Below are 21,116 nucleotides of genomic sequence, written 5' to 3' on the forward strand. Positions count from 1 at the left end.
GGGAAAGGGGAGAGGGAAAAAAAGTTGATCAATAGGGATCGTAATCACAGAAATGTCAATATAAAGTGTAAAGGGGAGGAGGACAGGTGAGGTTTACCCGTGGAAAGAAAAGCCTACGGAAAAGACCACGGTAACCTCGGTCAATGAAGTTACATGTTATATTTCGTTCTTTTATTTTTTTTTGCAAATAAGCAACTCTCTGTATTAATTTTTACGCTTCATAGAATCAAAGTCAAGGTGGCTTCGTCATTCATACGTGCCATCCTTGCTACATTCACCCATCTTTTTTTAAAACATTCACTAGACAAAACTTGCCTCTCTACTCTCACTTTCCTCTTCAAGTGATATTTGAAGAAGTTGATGAGAGATTGACCAGAGAGGAAAGTGTTTGTCTCTAATCCTTTCAGGTGCGTCCACCAGATACATTATTTCGCCATAGCCACAAGTATGATAAAAATAGCTCTTCCTTCCCGTTTGAAGGAAGGAGGCGTGACGATATTAACGATAGACTCGGCTGATAAACCGACACGTCCCACACGTGACAGCAGTCGCTCGACATAAGCCCACAAGTCGGAAATTGCTGGACACTGCACGATTGCGTGCAGAGCGGTTTCGTCGCTCTACCCGCATCTCGGGCAGGTCGGCCCCGTGTTTCTCGAGCCATGCCTATAGAGCTTATCCCGAACGGGTAGCGCTTCTCGGTAGCACCGCCAGGCCAGGGATCTGTGGAAGTTGTCCATAGGTCCCGGGCCGAAAGTCGTTTGAAACAGGCGGGTCAGGTATTCCTCGTCGACGCCCAGGTTTGCCCCGAGCTCGTCGTCGTACCTCCCCTCCACTAATCCCCCTATAGAATGCTTTGGTTGTGTTGAAGTCAGTCAAGGTCGACCCGGGACGGCAGAGTTGCTTGAGAGCAACGCGACACTCGCGGTGCCATTCGCCCTTCCTCGGCCTCTTTTTGATCCACGACTGTAGTTCGGTCATGGAGACGAGTTGCGGGAATGCGTGACTCAAAAACGGCAACCACACCTATTCACCGTCGTCTACATAGAGCCGGAGATGTCGCAGTCTCAGCGCGTGTCTGCGCATCATCAACAACGGCATGCCCAGCCCTCATTTTAACGGGTGTTGACAGCAAATGGATCGCCTGACCATCGGGACGCATCCTTTCCACAAGAAGCGGAAGAGGATGCGTTCTAGTTTGGTGATGGTAGGGTCGGGACAAGGTACGACGGTCAGGCGGTAGTAGATGATGGACGCGATGTACGCGTTCGCCACCTCCGCCCGACCTTTTAGAGACAGTTTCCTCTCGGCCCATTGCTGGGCAAGAGTGTCCAACCTACACGTTATCTCGTTCCAGTTCTTCTCCATTTGGAGGTCTGGACCGAACCAGACCCCGAGCAACTCAACCGGGCCGTCTGTCCAGCGTCGCACGACGGAGGTACTGGTGGACGGCATGGGTTTGCTTCTCCAGGTGCCGAGCCGCAAGCCCACTGACATTTCCCGGTTGATTTTTCGCTCCTGTCACATTTCGTAGTCTTTCAGTGTCTCGCCGACCCGCTCGATGTGGTCGTGGCTTGACACTATGACGGTGACGTCGTCCGCGTATGCAGACACGCTCGTCCCGCATCCCAATTCTCGCGGGATGCCCCTCAGAGTCGCCAGCTTCCGCAGTAATGGCTCAAGAGTCAATACAGATAGATAGATAGATAAGAGAAGTAATAAAATATTTTGAAAATAGATCGGAAAATTACTCAATACGTTAGTTCATTGTGTCTATGTTCCTGTGTCTTAAGACACTTCTCAACTTACCACACCCGATTAACAGGTAAAAGAGGAAACACAACATAAACCATGTCCTGGTTACTTCAGGCGCTCTGCAATTTATATAGATTACAATTTATTTCACTTAATACCAGATCCTTCACATTACCGGAAGCAAATATTTTCCATAAATGTGTTAGTTCCTCCTGTTTATATTAATAATTTTTAAAATTTTCATTAATCTTTGTGACATATGGTAATTCCACGGTGAAAATATTATATATAAGTAATCTCAGATGAGCTGTAATCATCACAAGCGAATATCATTTTGATAAACTAGCACTCTCAAGATTTCTCTGAAAATACATACATATATACTAAGATTGTAATTCTTTCCATTCCAAGTGACCATCCATTATAATGAATACCACCAACGTAAGTAGACAAACCTTGTTAATATCAACTGTAATATTTATATGTTCAGTCTTATGTCTTTGCTTACTCTTCTATCATTCATAGGAATGAGTGCAGCATTTTGCTTATGTACTTAACGCAGATTAGTACTATACATGTGATACGTATTTCTATGGCTGTGGTATATTAATTTAATTCTACATATATATTTTTATCAATGGCCCCGTATGTTTTCCTACAAGTAGAATTTGTGCAAATGATTTAAAGAAACTTAAAACAGAAGGATATGTAGCACATAAACTGTGTATTCATTTCCCTATCTCTTTAGTTATTTCTTGATTAAAAGAAATAAAACCTTTCGTCCTGAATGTCCAAGGGATTCTTCCAAGAATATTCTTCACCAAAGAATTAAGTCCGGCCAGTGCATACCAGATTCCCCTCTCCACGCCATCGATTGTTGAATAGGTAAAGGCAAAGGCCGACACCACTTAGCACCTGTGACGTCGCACCTCATTTCCACAGCAGAGGGAAATAGAGCAACGCCATATAAAGGGTTTTGCTTAAGAACACAAAACACAGCCCGGCACGGAAATCGAATGTTTTACCCCATGATTATGAGACAGATGCTCTAACCACTGAGATATATGCCCTCAAAATTATCTTTTAGAAAGTTTCATAAACTCTGTACATAGAGTTTTAAAAAGCTTTTTAGGAAAAAAGATTATTTCGGCAATACATATACTAAAATTGGAACGATACAGAGAAGATTAACATGGCCCCTGCGCAAGGATGACACGCAAATTCGTGAAGCGTTCCATATTTAGAAATAAAGGCGGTGCTCCAGCATGGCCGCAGTCAAATGACTGAAACAAATAAAAGAGTAAAAGAGTAACCCCCTTATGCATACATACATACATGCATACATATATATGTATATATATATATATATATATATATATATATATATATATGTATGTATATATATATACTTTGATACTTTGATAGGTTTCGGCCATTATTGGCCCAGGCCATGTCTAACTTAATAGCACTACCTGTGTATATATATATTTATATATATATATATATATATATATATATATATGTACACACACATATATATACCTATGTATACATGTACACACACAAACACACACACACACACACACATATACATATATACATATTGGAAGGTTTGGAGATGATGTACGGGATTTTTATATTAGAAGAAATAAGGTACTCAGAAATTCGGATGGTTTTATATTTACAGATTTTTATTTGTGTATTACTTGTTTTTATACATCATATAACTTAGATCATATATGAGCAAAATTTCATAAGGTCCATACTTGAGAAAGAGACTTTCTTGTGTTGAAGATACAGATGACAGAATACAAACTGACAACCACTGAGTCTGTTGTCTGATCTTTAATTGATTTAGTCTAATATCTCAATGATTGACAGTTGAATAAATATTAAGTTTTATCATACAGGAGTAACTGGTTCTACAAATTAAAGTAAAATGGTTTCATTCAAATATTAGAATATCCTTTGTTCAATGTTGTATTTTTCAAAACGAAAGCATATGTGTAGAACTATGTGTGTGTGTGTGTGTGTGTGTGTGTGTGTGTGTGTGTGTGTGTGTGTTTAATACAGTTTACTTAACAAATTTGGTCCTTCATCTGGTACAGATTATATATATATATATATATATATGCTTTTTAGATTAGAAACAGATATTTTAAATTGATTACAACTTGGGATAATACCAGCCTCAGTTTTCAGGGATACACTCGTAAATTTGAGCTGTTGACAGAATGGATATTCAGGACGAAATGATCTTATGGAGAACTAAGTGTATTTGGAGGTATTTAAATAGAGGGTAGTGGGAGGAGGAATAAGTTTCAAGATTAGTGTTTAATAATGAGACTATTGAAGATGCATAGGCGTAGAGGTGAAAGATGGGCGGAAGACAGAAGGGTCGTTTTGTTTGTATATGAATGGTAATTAGCGCTGTCTACTAACTCCAAGATTCCGAGTTCGATTCCAGGCAGTCACCTGAATAATAATAATAATAATAATAATAATAATAATAATAATAATAATAATAATAATAATAATAATAATAATAATAATAATAATAATAATAATAATAATAATAATAATAATAATAATAATAATAACAACAACAAAAACAATAAGATCGGTGTAGTATTTTCTATACAGTATGAGTTTATGCTGACTTTATCTTAGTTTAAGCTTATTTTGGGGATGGATACTTGAATTTAAGGGACTACATAGATTTAATGACATAATAAAAGATGAATAGTACCATTATTTACAAGAAAAAATTACACTAGAGAATCTATTAAATAATAAAGAGTTACGAAGGCGAACATAGGTTAATGGCTATTTTACACATAACTTACGGAATATGAAATATTTTGAGATTTAAGATTGTATTCTCTCCTGTATTCTATTACTCATTTGTGGATTGTCAAGTACAAATATTCGAAAACAGTGTATAGTGTTGTTATATGTAATCGTTTTTCTATTTCGATGCACAGATTTGTAAATCTACATTAGTTTTTTATGATATTAACGATGTTGATTGTATTTTCGAATCCATATTATAATTAATGATGCCTATCTCAATCAGAATTATTATGATATTGTAACACATACACTCACACACATACACACACATATATACATACAAATATAAATATATACATGTGTATAGAAATATGCATATGTTTACAAGTATATAAGCATACATTTAAAAATGCATTCACACATACATACTTTAGCAAAAAGACTGAGAGAGTGAGAGAGTGCGTGAATGAGCGAGTGAGTGAGTGAGTGAGTGAGTGAGTGAGTGAGTGAGTGAGTGAGTGAGTGAGTGAGTGAGAGAGTGAGTTAGTTAGTCAGTCAGTAAGTGAGTGAGTTGATGTGAGCGGTACAAGTAGTATATTATACTTGATTTCTGAACTGCAATTACTCAACTTCACATAAACATTTTTTATCACACAGGTTCTCCTCCAGGTTGTAATTCTCCTCACCAACGTCGTATTGTTCATATCTTCGGCGTCAATTCCGACTCAATGTAATATACCAAACGACTTGAAAGTTCAGTACGAGAAACTATACAGCACAGCGATCGGCAATAACTTTTTTCTACCAGCTGAAATAGCTCCAGCTGGAAGTGACCAACAATCACTGACCGTAGGGGATAAAACTTGCCCTACATCTTCTGTATCTACTGATATCATACGCGAGCGTTCAACCTGCCCATGGTACCTGAAAATTACCCACAATTCTACATATTTTCCTCCTTCACTCACAGAAGTCGTGTGTCGCTGTACAGACTGTCTGGACTCTGACAGTAACCATCAATGTGTGATGGTGTATACTCCAATGACTGTCCTGAAACGTACAGCTGAATGTGTTGATGGACTGTACGTTTATAAACCAAGTGTCATCGAGGTTCCTACAGCCTGTGTGTGCGCACGGAAAGTTGATGTAATATCTGGAGGAAATGACGACGAATATGAGTCGTAATATCCGCCAACATCATCAAACATTCAAATGTGCGTAACACAAATGGTTTTCATAATGTTATGGAAGTTTAAGTAAACCACTATGTGGTTGTTATACGAAACACGTACGAAACATGCACACACACAATATATCATACAAGGGAACATATTAAGATGCGTTCTCTCTCACTATTTCCTTCTTTCTGTCATTCATTCTCTATCTGTGTTTATACATAGACACAACACACGCACATACACACGCACATATACATATAAATATAAATTTATACATTTCTAAAGAAATATGCATATAATTAGACGTATATAAGCATACATTTATAAATGCATTAATACATGTATTTATTGGCAAAAAACAGTTTTGTTTCGTAACAGCTGTTTCGTAAATGAGACATATTTCTTACAAATTATTTGGTCTTTCTATTTTGCTTGCAATCATATTTAACTTATGTTGCTTATTATCATATTTAAGTCATTATTAACATTTCACTTTTTTTTAACCTAAACCTATATCAAGATACTTTATATAAATGGTGTTGAATGCATTTACATATACGCTACATGTTCCTAACGTGAAATACTTCGATATTCAAGGTTTAATCCTCATTATAAATATCAACAATGCATATAAATATAGAGACCTGCATACACATGAAAGTGCACATGTTATCTTACTTTGCTGGCATTCTGATAATAATTGTAATAATTCTGGAAGTAATGAACAACATTCCATTCCATTTGAGTAACATTTCAAAAATATAGGAAGAATATTCATAAATGTTAAGTGCATTAACTTGAGAGAGTGCATATCTGACCGTCATTTTGTTTTATATTTAAGTACATAAATGTGAGGTAGAATTACAGCAGTTTCATAAATTTTTTCATGTATTAATTTAACTATGCAACGATTTATACTAACATGTTTTCGTTCATATCATTGCTCATCTTTTACAAAACAATTTTATATTCACAAATTAATTCCAATAAAGAAAGCGAGCATCCGCCGATATTGGACATGACACTACGTTGCAATTGATGATCATGTTACCTGATAGAGATTACTGTGATAGCCGCAATATTATCTGTATCAATATCCATATCATATAGTTACTTAAACACTAGTACTCAGTCTACCAGTACATTCTCACTAATAATAACGTTTATGTAATATTTACATAAATATTCAATTCTAACTGATACGTAACTTTGAAACACAATATATATAAGTATTTTTGTATATATTTTAACATAACTTCATACATGTATGCTAGCAAATGTAGGCGTGAGTGTCTGTTTGTGCGTGTGTGTATTTGCAGGCACACATGCTCCTTCACACACATACACAAACGCACACACGCACACACACACACACACACACACACACACACACACACACACACACATATATATATATATATATATATATATGTTATTATAACTGAAAGAATATACTTCTAAAGATATATTATTTAATTTTTATCTATGTATATAATTACAATTATATTTATCATCCGTAGAATGATTGCAAAACTGTTTTAATATAATTTTCTTTTGCTTTTCCATAACGCAAACCTTAAGACATATATGTTAACTTGTATCATATATCTATTTTATTGTAAAAAAACTGTATTCTAATATCAATAAAAAATGTTTTTCAATACATAACGTGTCCTTTCTTATTTCCATATTTTCATTCTCTGACTTGAATAAAAACTGTAAATCTCCACCCACTTGCTGCATTGGTAGCTGAACACGAATAAATACACAAAACCCCAAAATATGCCGTTAAATTTAGTTTTCTTGCTACACACTGGAAGGAAAAGCCCTTTCGAGATAACACTATGACCGTTTATACAGATTGACCTCGTCTTTCTGCCTATGACACATTTAATCCAGGTATAAATTTCGCGGTATTACCTCACTCATACGACACACTATATATTCACCTCTGATACGAACGAACTGAGTCAAGAATCGAAGAAATATACGAAAAATAGTTTTCAATTCGCCTAACGTGTTACGATAATACTTCAGGAAGGCAAATAACCAATGATAAATCTCAAAATCCACATTTTACAAATCATTTTCCCTAAGTATGTTAAGGAATAATGCCGCAATTACCTGCTAACTACAAAATAATGAATTCAGAATTCTTGACGTTATTTGACAACATGGAAATTTGGGAACTGAAATAAGCACCAAAGAATCCCAGGAAACACGTTAAATAAAGTTTAGTTCCAGGACCTAAATTTTTCCCGCAAACAAAGTAAGCAAATCTTTTGTAAGCCAATTCCTATATGGAAGGTAAACTTAGTGATTTGCGTGTTATAAATCAAATACATTAAGAAGGAAATCAAATGGATCGAGAAAACGGGGCACTGGTTATCTGCTGGAACTGCAGGTGACGAGTTGGACAGTTCGTGTTTTTATTGTGCCCCTGCAATGCGATGCATAGGTCGTCTGAATGGGGTAGTAAGTGTAGAACTTGAGATGCCCTTCGGAGTTGTTCGCCCGTTTGGTGTCTCACCTGACACTTAGCTCCCGCCCATGGATCCACAAAAATGTCTGCATATAACAGTGGTCACACCTTGGGCAAGGCTTCCATAGGCCGTATAGACCATTGTGTATGTAGCCGACGACTTCGAATCTCTCTGTGAGCTAGAGCTTGTCAACTTATGCATGTGAAGACTGGACTCGGTGGACAGTACAGAAGCTATATTGATATCGCATAAATAAATCGTAATAAACATTCTTATTTTCATATCAAATTAATTGTATACCGACGAACCTCAAGCCGTATTTCCACTGAACAAAGTAGAGTGGCTACTCCGATGAGCTGTACCTTTTAAATACGATACAGTTTTTAACACAGCTTCAAATATTTCACTGTCAAATCCACCTCACCAAGCTTTAATTCCTAATCGAAGGGACACAACTCTTATCTACCATCTCTCCATGCTTTCAAATCGTTTTATTATATATATTTCTCTCGATACTATGTTTCTCCCGTTCTTTCTTGCAATTTCTCAGACAAGTCACATTGCGTTTCCTCTTGAACGGTAAACATGATGATATACAAGATGCAATACAAGATCGTCCGACTTTCGCAATGTCAGAAGAATGGTACTTAGAGTAGCTTACATTTAAATCCTGTGCATATTAAACGATATTTACCTCACGCTCGTGGGAGTACTTTTTATTATCACCCCTATAACAGATCAGCATAACATATAATAAGAGTTTTTTTGTATGTGCCATGGCTCTGTGGTAAGAAGCCCTGCAGAAGGCGGCGAACGGGCAGAAACGTTATCACGCCGGGAGAAATATCTTTAAGTTGTGAGTTCAGATTCCACCGAGGTCGACTTTGCCTTTTATCCTTTCGGGCTAAATAAATTAAGTTCCAGTTGCAATCTGGGGTCGATCTAATCGACTGGCTTCCTCTCCCAAAATTTCGGTCCTTGTGCCTAGAGCAGAAAAGAATCTTGCTTCCCAAACGCATGGTTCTGGGTTTATTCTGACTTGACAAGTGTGTTTTACCATAGCAACGGGCTGGCCAAAGACTTGTGAGTGGATTTGGTAGACGGAAACGGAAAGAAGCCCGTCGAATATGAGTGTGTATATGCGCGCGTGCTTATGGCTGTGCATGACCACGTGCATGTGCATGTGTGTGCGTGTGTGCGTTTGTTATTGTGTATGTGTTTATCACCCGCATGACCGATCCAGAAGCATGTGTTCGCGTGTTGCTATAATTGTAAGGTAGCGTTCCGGCAAAAGAGAAGGTTTGAATAGTTACTAGACTTAGAAAATATGTTCTCGGCTCGATATTTTTAACTAAAAGCCTCCAAGCTGGTGCTCCAGGATGGCCGCTGTCTAGTGACTGAATGAAGTAAAAGAATTAATGAATAAGGAATTATAGGCACACACACACACACACAAAATATATGTGTATCTAGGTACTTACTTTTTTCGGTCATGAGATTGCGGCCAGTGACACCGCATTCAAGAAATTTTAGGTTATTGAATTAACACCAGTCAGTTTTTCAAACTTGGCACTTATCCCAACGATCATTTTGCGGCAGTGTTAAGTTGCTGAATGTAAACATAACAGCACCGTTTGTCAACCGGTGTTGAGGGCCAAAGACATAAAGACGCGTGCACAGTCTCGCACACACACGCACATATACATACACATGCGCAAACACACACACATACATAAATACATACATACATACATACATAAATACATAAATACATACATACATAATACATACATACATACATACATACATACATACATACATACATAATTACATACATACGTAAATCATAGCTGCAACCTTGTTACACGAGAAAAGCTATTGTCAAAAACAATTACTGGAATGATTCATTTTTGATGCCATGTGATACCCTTATAAATACATACTTGATTACATAAGTGTGTACGTTCAAATCTATTTAGAAAACCATAGCTGTAACTCACAAAAGACTAGATAGTCGTAGCTAATATTTTAGATGTTTATTTACGCGTGAGTAAGCATGCACTCGATGAAACCAAAATTTAACCCACGATTCATTGAGGATATGAGTTCTGCAGGAAGGCTAGGCCGTTTCGTCAGACGCGAATTGGAGTGACATGCTCAACGAAGCGTCCAATCCGTGAACACAGAAAAGACAGAACTTTCAGTATGCACAACGCGCCCTGACGCAGTCACATATATATATGTATTTATGGGCGTGTGTATGTGTGTGTGTGTGTGTGTGTGTGTGTGTGTGTGCATACACATTTACACAAAATATATTCACATCAACTAAATTGTTTGCATTCGTGATTTTCTATATTAATAACAGTGTTTCCCATATTCTCGGGCGGGTCTGTGAGGCAATTATTATTATTATTACATTGTCGTTGCACAACCTGGAACGCTGGAGACGTACCACTGTTTTGGCTGTTAACTACAGTGAACTAAGGAAACAACCCTTATTTTTCGAGTACCATCAAGATTATTCAAGCTCTTACGAGCAGAGCTGATTTCTGCATCTGCTCCACTACTACTGCAGCCTCTATATGTTCTATGTACTACTCAAGATTTTTACTTATTGTTCCCAGCTTTCCGACAATTATTGGTGTTCCTACCACATTTTTCAGCGACCACAACGACGACAACTGTTTAATCTCCCAAGCTAACCTGTCATATCTATCGACTTTTCTTTCTTCCTTATCGCATGCCTTGTTGTCAGCTGAACATGATCCAGCTTCGTTTACCCTCTTTCTCAATTAACACTATGTCTGGTTTTCTATTCTCTGTATTATAGTCACACCGAATTGTAAAATACCATAGAATCTTTGCATTATCATTTTCCATGATGCCTTCAGATGTATGTTTGTACCACTTTTTTTACACTATCAAGTGAATACTTGTTGCAAAGTGTCTAACGCACAATCCTTGCGTTAGTGGCGTACATTGACAGGTAATATGTGATACGGTTTCACCATTTTGTACAAAAATGCTGCACTTATCAATTTCTGATGTGTTGTCTATTCTATATTTGATGTAATTGGTATTTCATGCTTGCTCTCGGGCAGCACAAATTAAAACCACCGTTTCCGGGTTTAAATCGAATTTGGTGATCCATAACCATCTTCATTTTTTTTCTGCCTGTTTTATATTCAACACCCCTATCAAATTGTCCATGCATTCTTCTTTAGCCACTAATTTTCAGTTTCATTCATTCTCAAGTGCTTGAACAGTGCTTTATCTTTGCAATCTTCCATCCTAAACAAGCATAACCTTCCTACTTCCAATAATAGCGGTTCTGTGGCATTTTTTGCATACAATTCTATAATGTTTTTTTCTGCTCTAATTCTGTCTTCGTATTCAATCAGTCCACTTCCGCTCTTTCTCGTGGTACATACAGTCTGCTTGTGTCACTTTTTGGGTGGAGTAAGCCATATCTAATCAGCAACTTATTTGTGTTTCTGTCTAAGCTGTTTAGTTCGTCGACTGTCTATGCGATTAAGCCCGTTCCATCTCTAAGGACTGAAACCGCCCAGGTGTTTACACTTTCAATCTTATTTCAACTTCTTAATTTTGACTTAGTCTGTGCAAGTATTCCACCTTAAACTGTCCGGTCATTTGTTCCTCCACCAATTTATCCATTTCCAATATCCCCAAGTACTTAGAGCCCGTGTCTTCTATTTGCTTCATAACCTTCCCCGATGGTATCTCTAGCTCGTCCATACACAGATGTGTTAGTCTCATCAAGACGAATATACTTCACTCCATTCTTATATCAGCACTGAAGATATACACCGTATCAAAGAGGGTACTGACGTGGAATTTACCCATTTAATGTAAACTGTTTAAACATAAAGACCATCTTAACATTTTCGCATCATTATCAAAGACTGTATAACTGTATTTAAATATAACTATGATAACCATTTTTTAATACAACAAAGCTTATACAAAGTTTTATATTTTACTTTTGATAATCTTTTATTGAAAATGTGAAACCGTTCAAGTCAATATATATATATATATATATATATATATATATATATATATATATATATATATCGGGGAAGTGTAATGGAGGTAAGTAGTTCTAGATTGGATATACATCAATGCAAACGTGTATATATATATATATATATTTATGTAATAATAAATATTAGGGAATAAATCCAAACTTACAGGGAAAAATCAGATTTAGGATTGAATCCAATTTTATAGTAAAATATTATATTATATTAAATTAGAGATAAAACCATTATTAGGCAAATCATACAATGAAAAACTTAAGCCATTACATAAGATTATTTAATTTATATTATTTAAATATATAACAAAATTTTAAAAAAAAATATAATTAATATAACACTACGTTTCAGCCATGAAACGATCGTAGTGTTATATTAATTATATTTTTAAAATAATTTTTGTTATATATTTAAATAATATAAATTAAATAATCGTATGTATTGGCTTAAGTTTTTCATTGTATGATTTGCCTAATAGTGGTTTTATCTCTAATTTAATATAATATATATTTATATATATAACTAATGTAGGATAAAAATTTTTTGGGGAAAAAAATTTCATCAATGGCCAGCATATCAAAAAATACCTTTAAAGGTTCGAATCACACGTGTCTCGAGACGTGCCGAAGATTTTCTATTTTGGGTATATTTGGGGTACTTAGGTCTGCTTAGGACTTGGTGTTTGCTTTTTCCATGGGTATGAGTAAGTATTGCACTTATATCTCGCGTATTTGCTGCTGAAGAGGAGAAAATTCTTATGAATTAACTCCGAAATTGGTCCAATGCGGTAATAACGAATTTTTTAGAAATTTCTATCGGTTTGTTTTGAGACGCATAAATTATAAAGGTTAATTGACAACTTTTGTCTTTTTTTCGGCATATTTGGCATTAGTATTTTTCTTTTGTCCTTATATTGTATATTATTTATGAATTTAACCTTTAAAGGTATTTTTTGATATGCTGGCCATTGATGAAAATTTTTTCCGAAAAAAATTTTATCCTACATTAGTTATAAATTTGAATAGTGTTCACTTCCGGACTCTATCACTCTGTGAAAGTTTCTGATTCGAATCACACGTGTCTCGAGACGTGCCGAAGATTTTCTATTTTGGATATATTTGGGGTACTTAGGTTTGCTCTGGACTTGGTGTTTGCTTTTTCCATGGGTATGAGTAAGTATTTCACTTATATCTCGCGTATTTGCCGCTGAAGAGGAGAAAATTCTTATGAATTAACTCCGAAATTGGTCCAATACGGTAATAACGAATTTTTTAGAAATTTCTATCGGTTTGTTTCGAGACGCATAAATTATAATGGTTAATTGACAACTTTTGTCTTTTTTTCGGCATATTTGGCATTAGAATTTTTCTTTTGCCCTTATATTGTAAATTATGTGTGTATATATATATATATATATATATATATTTATATTATATAATATATATATTATATATATATAATATATATATATATATATATATGTATATATATATATATATATAGTAAAAAGGACCCCAAAAATTAGATAATTATCAATGACATGCATAAAATACTCTCTCTCTCTCTCTCTCTCTATATATATATATATATATATATATAATTATATATAGAGGTCATTATACATACATGCCAGAAGGCATTATACATACATGCCACACGCTAAGAGGGACAATTAGTCATTTCTACCAAAAATATTACTAATCCCACCGAATGCAATTTTTCAAAGTAAGACATTCAAAAAATATAGACCTGTATCACAGTGATTTCATACTTACGTATTCATCAGCAGGCCTGAATGTATTATAAATAAACAACGACCCTGCCCCGCTTAAGCCGATCAGCTAACTGATCAACATCAACGAAGCACATGGGTGAGTTTACATATATTAAATCCGGATAAATGGCAAACTTTTACGAATTGCATTTCGGGAGAGGAAAAGTTTTTCGGAATAAAAATTTAGCAATTAAGGACAACTACTTAATAAGGAAAACTTAACAAGAAATTGTCAGGTAGATAGCGTGAAAACCTCATAAGAGAAAAAATTTCGAAAATAATTATTTCTTATTGAACATATTAATTTATATATAGAGGGCATTATACATACATGCCAGAAGGCATTATACATACATGCCACGCGCTAAGAGGGACAATTAGTCATTTCTACCAAAAAATTACTAATCCCACCGAATGCAATTTTTCAAAGTAAGACATTTAAAAAATATAGACCTGTATCACAGTGATTTCATACTTACGTATTCATCAGCAGGCCTGAATGTATTATAAATAAACAACGACCCTGCCCCGCTTAAGCCGATCAGCTAACTGATCAACATCAACGAAGCACATGGGTGAGTTTACATATATTACATCCGGATAAATGGCAAACTTTTACGAATTGCATTTCGGGAGAGGAAAAGTTTTTTCGGAATAAAAATTTAGCAATTAAGGACAACTACTTAATAAGGAAAACTTAACAAGAAATTGTCAGGTAGATAGCGTGAAAACCTCATAAGAGAAAAAATTTCGAAAATAATTATTTCTTATTGAACATATTAATTTATATATAGAGGGCATTATACATACATGCCAGAAGGCATTATACATACATGCCACGCGCTAAGAGGGACAATTAGTCATTTCTACCAAAAATATTACTAATCCCACCGAATGCAATTTTTCAAAGTAAGACATTTAAAAAATATAGACCTGTATCACAGTGATTTCATACTTACGTATTCATCAGCAGGCCTGAATGTATTATAAATAAACAACGACCCTGCCCCGCTTAAGCCGATCAGCTAACTGATCAACATCAACGAAGCACTATATATATATATATATATATATATTATATATATAAAATTTGCCAAATTATTTTGGTTGTCTTTTTCTTCATAAGTACGTAGGAATATGTTTTTCTTTTTGTTTTAAAGTAAATCTTAATTGTATCATCTTTAAGTATAAATATCTTATTGTTATGATTACGGTCTTCGAAATAATTTTTTGTGTATATCACTGAAAAGAATTAAAGGTCGCATGGGAAGAGGAAAATGTAGAAAACCCTTCTTTCCTCTGAATGGATTTAATTAATCAATAAAATCTGTCCCTTCACTATTAATTGTACAATCACAAATTTACTTCTGCGCACTGATTCGTTGTGGTTAAGCACTTCATGATAGACGAAACCCTTCATAACATAACAAATACATAATATTCTTATGATGCTGCTTTTCTCTGTGAATACGTTCTCATTTCCGACTGTGATGAGTCAACCAAGGGAAATTTGACATGGCAAGATCAACATTTGACATAATACTTACATGATAGTCAGTAAAAAATATTCTTCCGGTAAAAACAATGAATTTGGTGGGAATATATCACTTATCAGAATACTAAATTTTTATATATACAAAGAAGAGCGGTTAAAGTATCAACAATATAGATAATAATTTCTCTTATTATTTGTGTACATACCCGGTTATGACAAAATGTTGGTGTGGTAAGTATTAAGATGCGAATGTAGAAATATTAGTAAGCAGGTAGGTAAAAGAAACATACGCAGGGTTACGTATATTGCCGTTCTGTTTTAATCTATCAATCAAGCTATCTGTCTGTCTGTCTTTCTATCTATCTATCTATCTACCTATCTATCTATCTATCTATCTATCTATCTATCTATCTATCTATCTATCTATCTATCTATCTATCTATATATCTATCTATACATATATTTATCTAGCCCTCTATCCATTTATGAATATGTTTACTTACACACACACACACATATATATATCTCAACCACCAAACTCTACAACCACCTCACACACACAAAAAACAAAAAACTCCACCTCCTCCTCAACCCCTCACCCCTTCCCCATCCTCCCCCACTGTTCCCCCCTCCTTCGCACCTACCCCACCCTTCCACGGACCCAAACACCCCCCACCGTGACCTTCCTACGCCTAACCCATCTTCACCCCAAACAACCCTACCCTCCCCTTCACACCCCTGCACCCCCCCGCATGCCCCTAGTCCTCCCACCACCCCGCTTCCTCGCGCTGTTGTTCACTATACCCCCACCTCCCCCTCTCCGCCGCTGAGCGTTCCCTCCTCAGTAAGGGTCTCCGCTTCACGCCACTCACGCGCCACTGTGATGAGTTCGAGACTCGGGCGGACGTCAACCTGTTCCTGCGCCGCCTCAAACTTCGCGCATACTACCACGCGTCCCCGCAGCGTCACAACAATCAGGATTGCCTTTTGGAGCTGGGGCGTCGTCCATCCATCTGGACGCCGCCCCCAGGCCTTTTTCAGTAGCCTAGATTCGTTTGTACATGACTGTAACGCTTTGGTCCACCGTTTCAACTTTGCACCAAGAAACCCGCCGAGCCAACCTCACTCGGGCCGAATCCATTGCCCTTCGCCACCTCCGCCGTCGTGATGACATTGTCATCAAACCGGCGGACAAGGCGGGGCAGTGGTAGTGTGGCGCGCGGACCTATACAGGGAGGAAGCGCTCAACCAGCTTTCAAAATCCACTCTTCTATCGCCTCTCCCCTCCGATCCCACCTCCTCCTACCAACAGCGAGTGTCCTCCACCATCCACGACCTCATCTCCTCCTCGCTCTCCCCCTCACCGCCCCCAACCTCATCGTCCGAACCACCCCGCACCTCCACCATCTACTTCCTTCCCAAGATCCATAAACCCTAATCCTGGCCGTCCCATAGTCTCTGCCTGTAATTGCCCCACTGAACTCATCTCCTATACCTCGACCGCATCATGTCCCCCTTAGTCGCAGCCCTCCCATCCACACATACACGACACCAACAACGCCCTCCGTCTCTTCAATTCCTTTTCCTTCCCTTCCAGCCCCTCACACCTCCCCTTCACTTTAGATGTAAAATCCCTGTACACAGTGATTCCCACAATGACGGTCTCCTAGCCCTCCAACACTTCCTCGACCGTCGTCCCGACCCACCCCCAGCTCCCCCACCCTTCTCCGGTTGGCTGAGCTCGTCCTCACCCTCAATTGCTTCACGTTCGCCGGGGAAACGTACCAACATGTGTCCGGGGTCGCGATGGGAACTAGGATGGGCCCCAATTTCGCCAATCTCTTTCTTGGCTACATTGAGGCCCAAGTGTTCTCCCAGTTCTCTGGGCCGACCCCCGAACTATTCGGTCGCTATATCGACGACTGCGTAGGTGCCACCTCCCTTTCCCGCGAAATTCTCTGCCAATTCATCTCTTTCCTTTCCAACTTTCACCCCTCCTCTTCAATTCACCTCCACCATCTCCAACACCTCTGTCAACTTCCTTGACATCTCTCTCCGCATCGATCACCCCTCCAGCTCTCTCACCACCACCGCCTTCTTAAACTACGGATTCCCATCTCTATCTCAACTTCTCTTCCTCCCACCCTTCCACACCAAACGAGCCATCCCCTACTCCCAGTTCCTCCGCCTCCGACGACGTTGTGCAGCCGCGACCAGGATTTCGAGACCTATCTCAATACCTGGCCCGCATGTTCAGACTCCGAGGTTACCCACCCATACTCTCTCTGATGCCCTCACCCGCGCCCGTTGCATCGACCCGCACTACCCGCCCTGTCTCCTTCCCCAGCCGCCACCCCCACAAACCGCACCCCCTTCCCCCTCCTTTTCCACCCCTCTACCCTACCCCTCGTCGCAAGATACTACGTGCCTTCCGTCGCCTCCAGCTTGATCCCACCACCCCGCCCAATTTTCCCTAACCTACCCCTGTCCTCTTTCAAACGAGCCCGCAATTGCGTGACCTCCTGGTCCACAGCACCCTCTCTCCTTCCCCCTCAGCCCCACACGGATCATTCCTTGCTCTAGATCCCGTTGCAACACTTGCCCCTTCATCACCAACACCACCGCTGTCACCGGCTCCAACCTGCACACTGTACGCATTAGGCACTCTTTTACGTGCCACCTCGTCTGGCCTTATTTACTGCATTAAATGCAACTATGCGGGATGCTGTATGTAGGACAGACGGGACGCGGTTGTCGACCGTTTTCACTGACACTTGAGGGACGTTCGCCTACACTCTCTTTCTCCCGTCGCACGCCACTTCCGCTCGGCCGGCCATTCCCTAGATGACATCTCAGTGTTTGGTCTCGCCCCCCACCATGGTCGCCCCTTTCCAGGCTCCACTTGGAGCAAAGCTACATCTTCACCCTACAAACTACAACCCACACGGACTTAACACAGCCCCCTCTCTTGAGATCCGTTTTTTTTTTTTTTTTTTTTTTTTTTTTTGTGGACAACACCACACACACACCACCCACCCACCCACCTACCTCCCACCCCACCCACCCACCTACCTCCCCACGCCTGTTCACACACACACATACGTAGACCCAGCTACGTACATACATTCACACATTTATCACACACACTTACAGACATACTAACACACACTAACATACAAACCAACATGCACATACACACACACATATCATACATACGCACACACATACATACTTACACACCACAACACACACACAGACATACATACACACATACACACACACATACATACGCACATACATACACACACACTCACACACACACACCGCACGTACATACTTCACACACCACATGCAAAACATACATGTAGGCACATACATACATACATACCTACACATGCACACCTTACACTGAATGCACACACACATACACCTTTTTGCATCCAGGCAGCCCCCCCTCTTTTCTGCTTTCCGGTTTTTGGCTGATGGATCCCTGTTCCCGCGTAGCGGGGCGTCGAGGGCCTTTGCGCTCGCGCGCATTGGCGCGCGCTGGGGCCTTGGTCGGCCCCTTGGGCTTGCGCGTTGTATGCTTGTGCGTTGTGTGCGTGAGCGCGCTTCGTGTGTGTGGGCTTGCTTCGGATGTGCGCGTGCGTATGTATGCATACATACCCACACACTCGCATGCATCCCTACCACATACATACACGCACACCTACTCACACACACACATACACACAACATACCTGCACACACACACACACATACATACATACACATACATACCTATTTCAGACAACACACACACAGACATACACCCATACACTCACACTCACACGCATACACACACACACATACACACGCACACGTACACATACACACACACACACACCTACATACATTACACTTGTATACACACACACTTACATTCATACACACACACACCTACACAGCCATACCCTCACTCAAGACACACATCTACCTACACACACACACAAACACACACGGACACACACCCATACATACATCTACACACACACACGCCTACACACATACATACACACATACATAAACACACACATACACATATACACACATACGCACACACACATATACTTATACACATGCACACACACACACATACATACATACACCCATATACATACACACACAATACCCACATATCCTATACGCACAATACATACACACAGACATACACACATACACACTCACACAAACATACACACACACATACTTACACACACACTCACCTGCACGCGCACACACATGCATGACAAACACCCATACACTCACACTCACATACGCACACACCAACATAAACACGCCACGCACACGCACACACACACCTACACTCCCACACACAACACCGCACCCTACATACACACACGCACGCATACACACGCACACACATACATTACACACGTACACCACACACCTACATACACATGCATACACACCACACACAAACATGCACGGACACCCCCAGAAACACACAATACACCTATATACACACGCCCACACACCTACATAAACACAACATATACACACGCCCACACACCTACATACACACACATACATACACACATACACGGACACACCCATACATACTTAAATACATACACCTATACACACACGCCCTACACACCTACATACACACACATGCATACACACACACACACATGTACGCACACAACAACATATACGCACATACAGATATACCCACACACATGCACACACACACACACATACGCATGCATGCATGCATGCATGCACACGCGCACACCTACACGCATACACACACACCACACGCACGTACACATACATACATACACACACGCATACATACACCCATACACATACATGCATCCTACACAAACATACATACACACTCACACATACATACACACACACAACTCACTCACACACCTGTATGTACGCGCACAACAACAACTCCCCCTACCCCACACGCATACATACATACACACTCACACACATACACACACACACACACACACGGACATACATCTATGCACACACATACATACACAATACTCAAATACATTCATCGGACACACTGCCACAGGACATACACACAGACACGCTCACAAATCCAACACACATACATACTTACGCACAATACTCGCAGGCTCGCGCACGCACGCGCTTGCGCCGGTTCGCGTACGCATACGCGCGCAGGCACCCGCTCTGGAACCGACAGACTTCCCGCCCGTTCCTGGGACCGTCGCGTGTCGTTGGGTTTTCCCACGCCTCCTCCGCGGGACCTCTTCCATCTTCCCCTCAGCTGGAGTCCTTTTTCCTTAACACCCCCCCTTTTCGTTACACACACGCGCACACATATACACACATTGCTTAAATATATACTACTCTTACACACATTCAATCTACTCGCCATTTACCACCACGACACTGGACACACACACACACTATACTCAACAAACGCTGGCCGCTACATACGCCCCCACCCCTTCCCCTCCTCCCTCCTCCTTCTTCTTTTTCTTACTACTGACCTTTGTCTGCTAGAGTGACCACTATCTCGCCCTA

At 39.3% G+C, this 21,116-nt stretch overlaps 2 protein-coding genes and 1 non-coding gene across 3 annotated transcripts in view; 2 read left to right on the forward strand and 1 right to left on the reverse strand.

Moving 5' to 3' along the window:
• Positions 1-2,138: 2,138 nt before the first annotated feature.
• LOC115211365 (interleukin 17-like protein) lies at positions 2,139-5,965 on the forward strand. The gene is made up of 2 exons (XM_029780111.2): positions 2,139-2,196; positions 5,206-5,965. The coding sequence occupies exons 1-2, from the start codon at positions 2,182-2,184 to the stop codon at positions 5,731-5,733; spliced, it is 543 nt and encodes a 180-aa protein (XP_029635971.1). The 5' UTR covers positions 2,139-2,181; the 3' UTR covers positions 5,734-5,965.
• LOC115220376 lies at positions 2,897-2,999 on the forward strand. The gene has a single exon (XR_003882519.1). It is a non-coding gene; the product is annotated as a U6 spliceosomal RNA (small nuclear RNA).
• Positions 5,966-19,305: 13,340 nt separating the features above from the next.
• The window catches only part of LOC115217046 (sodium-dependent neutral amino acid transporter B(0)AT3-like), a 213,656-nt gene continuing 211,845 nt past the window's right edge, over positions 19,306-21,116 (reverse strand). The window contains exon 12 of the transcript XR_005000125.1: positions 19,306-19,319. The gene's annotated coding sequence lies outside the window, so the exon portion shown is untranslated. The remainder of the gene's footprint in view (positions 19,320-21,116) is intronic.

Source organism: Octopus sinensis, linkage group LG1 (assembly GCF_006345805.1).
Source record: "Octopus sinensis linkage group LG1, ASM634580v1, whole genome shotgun sequence".
In the NCBI taxonomy this organism is placed as follows: Eukaryota; Metazoa; Mollusca; class Cephalopoda; order Octopoda; family Octopodidae; genus Octopus; species Octopus sinensis.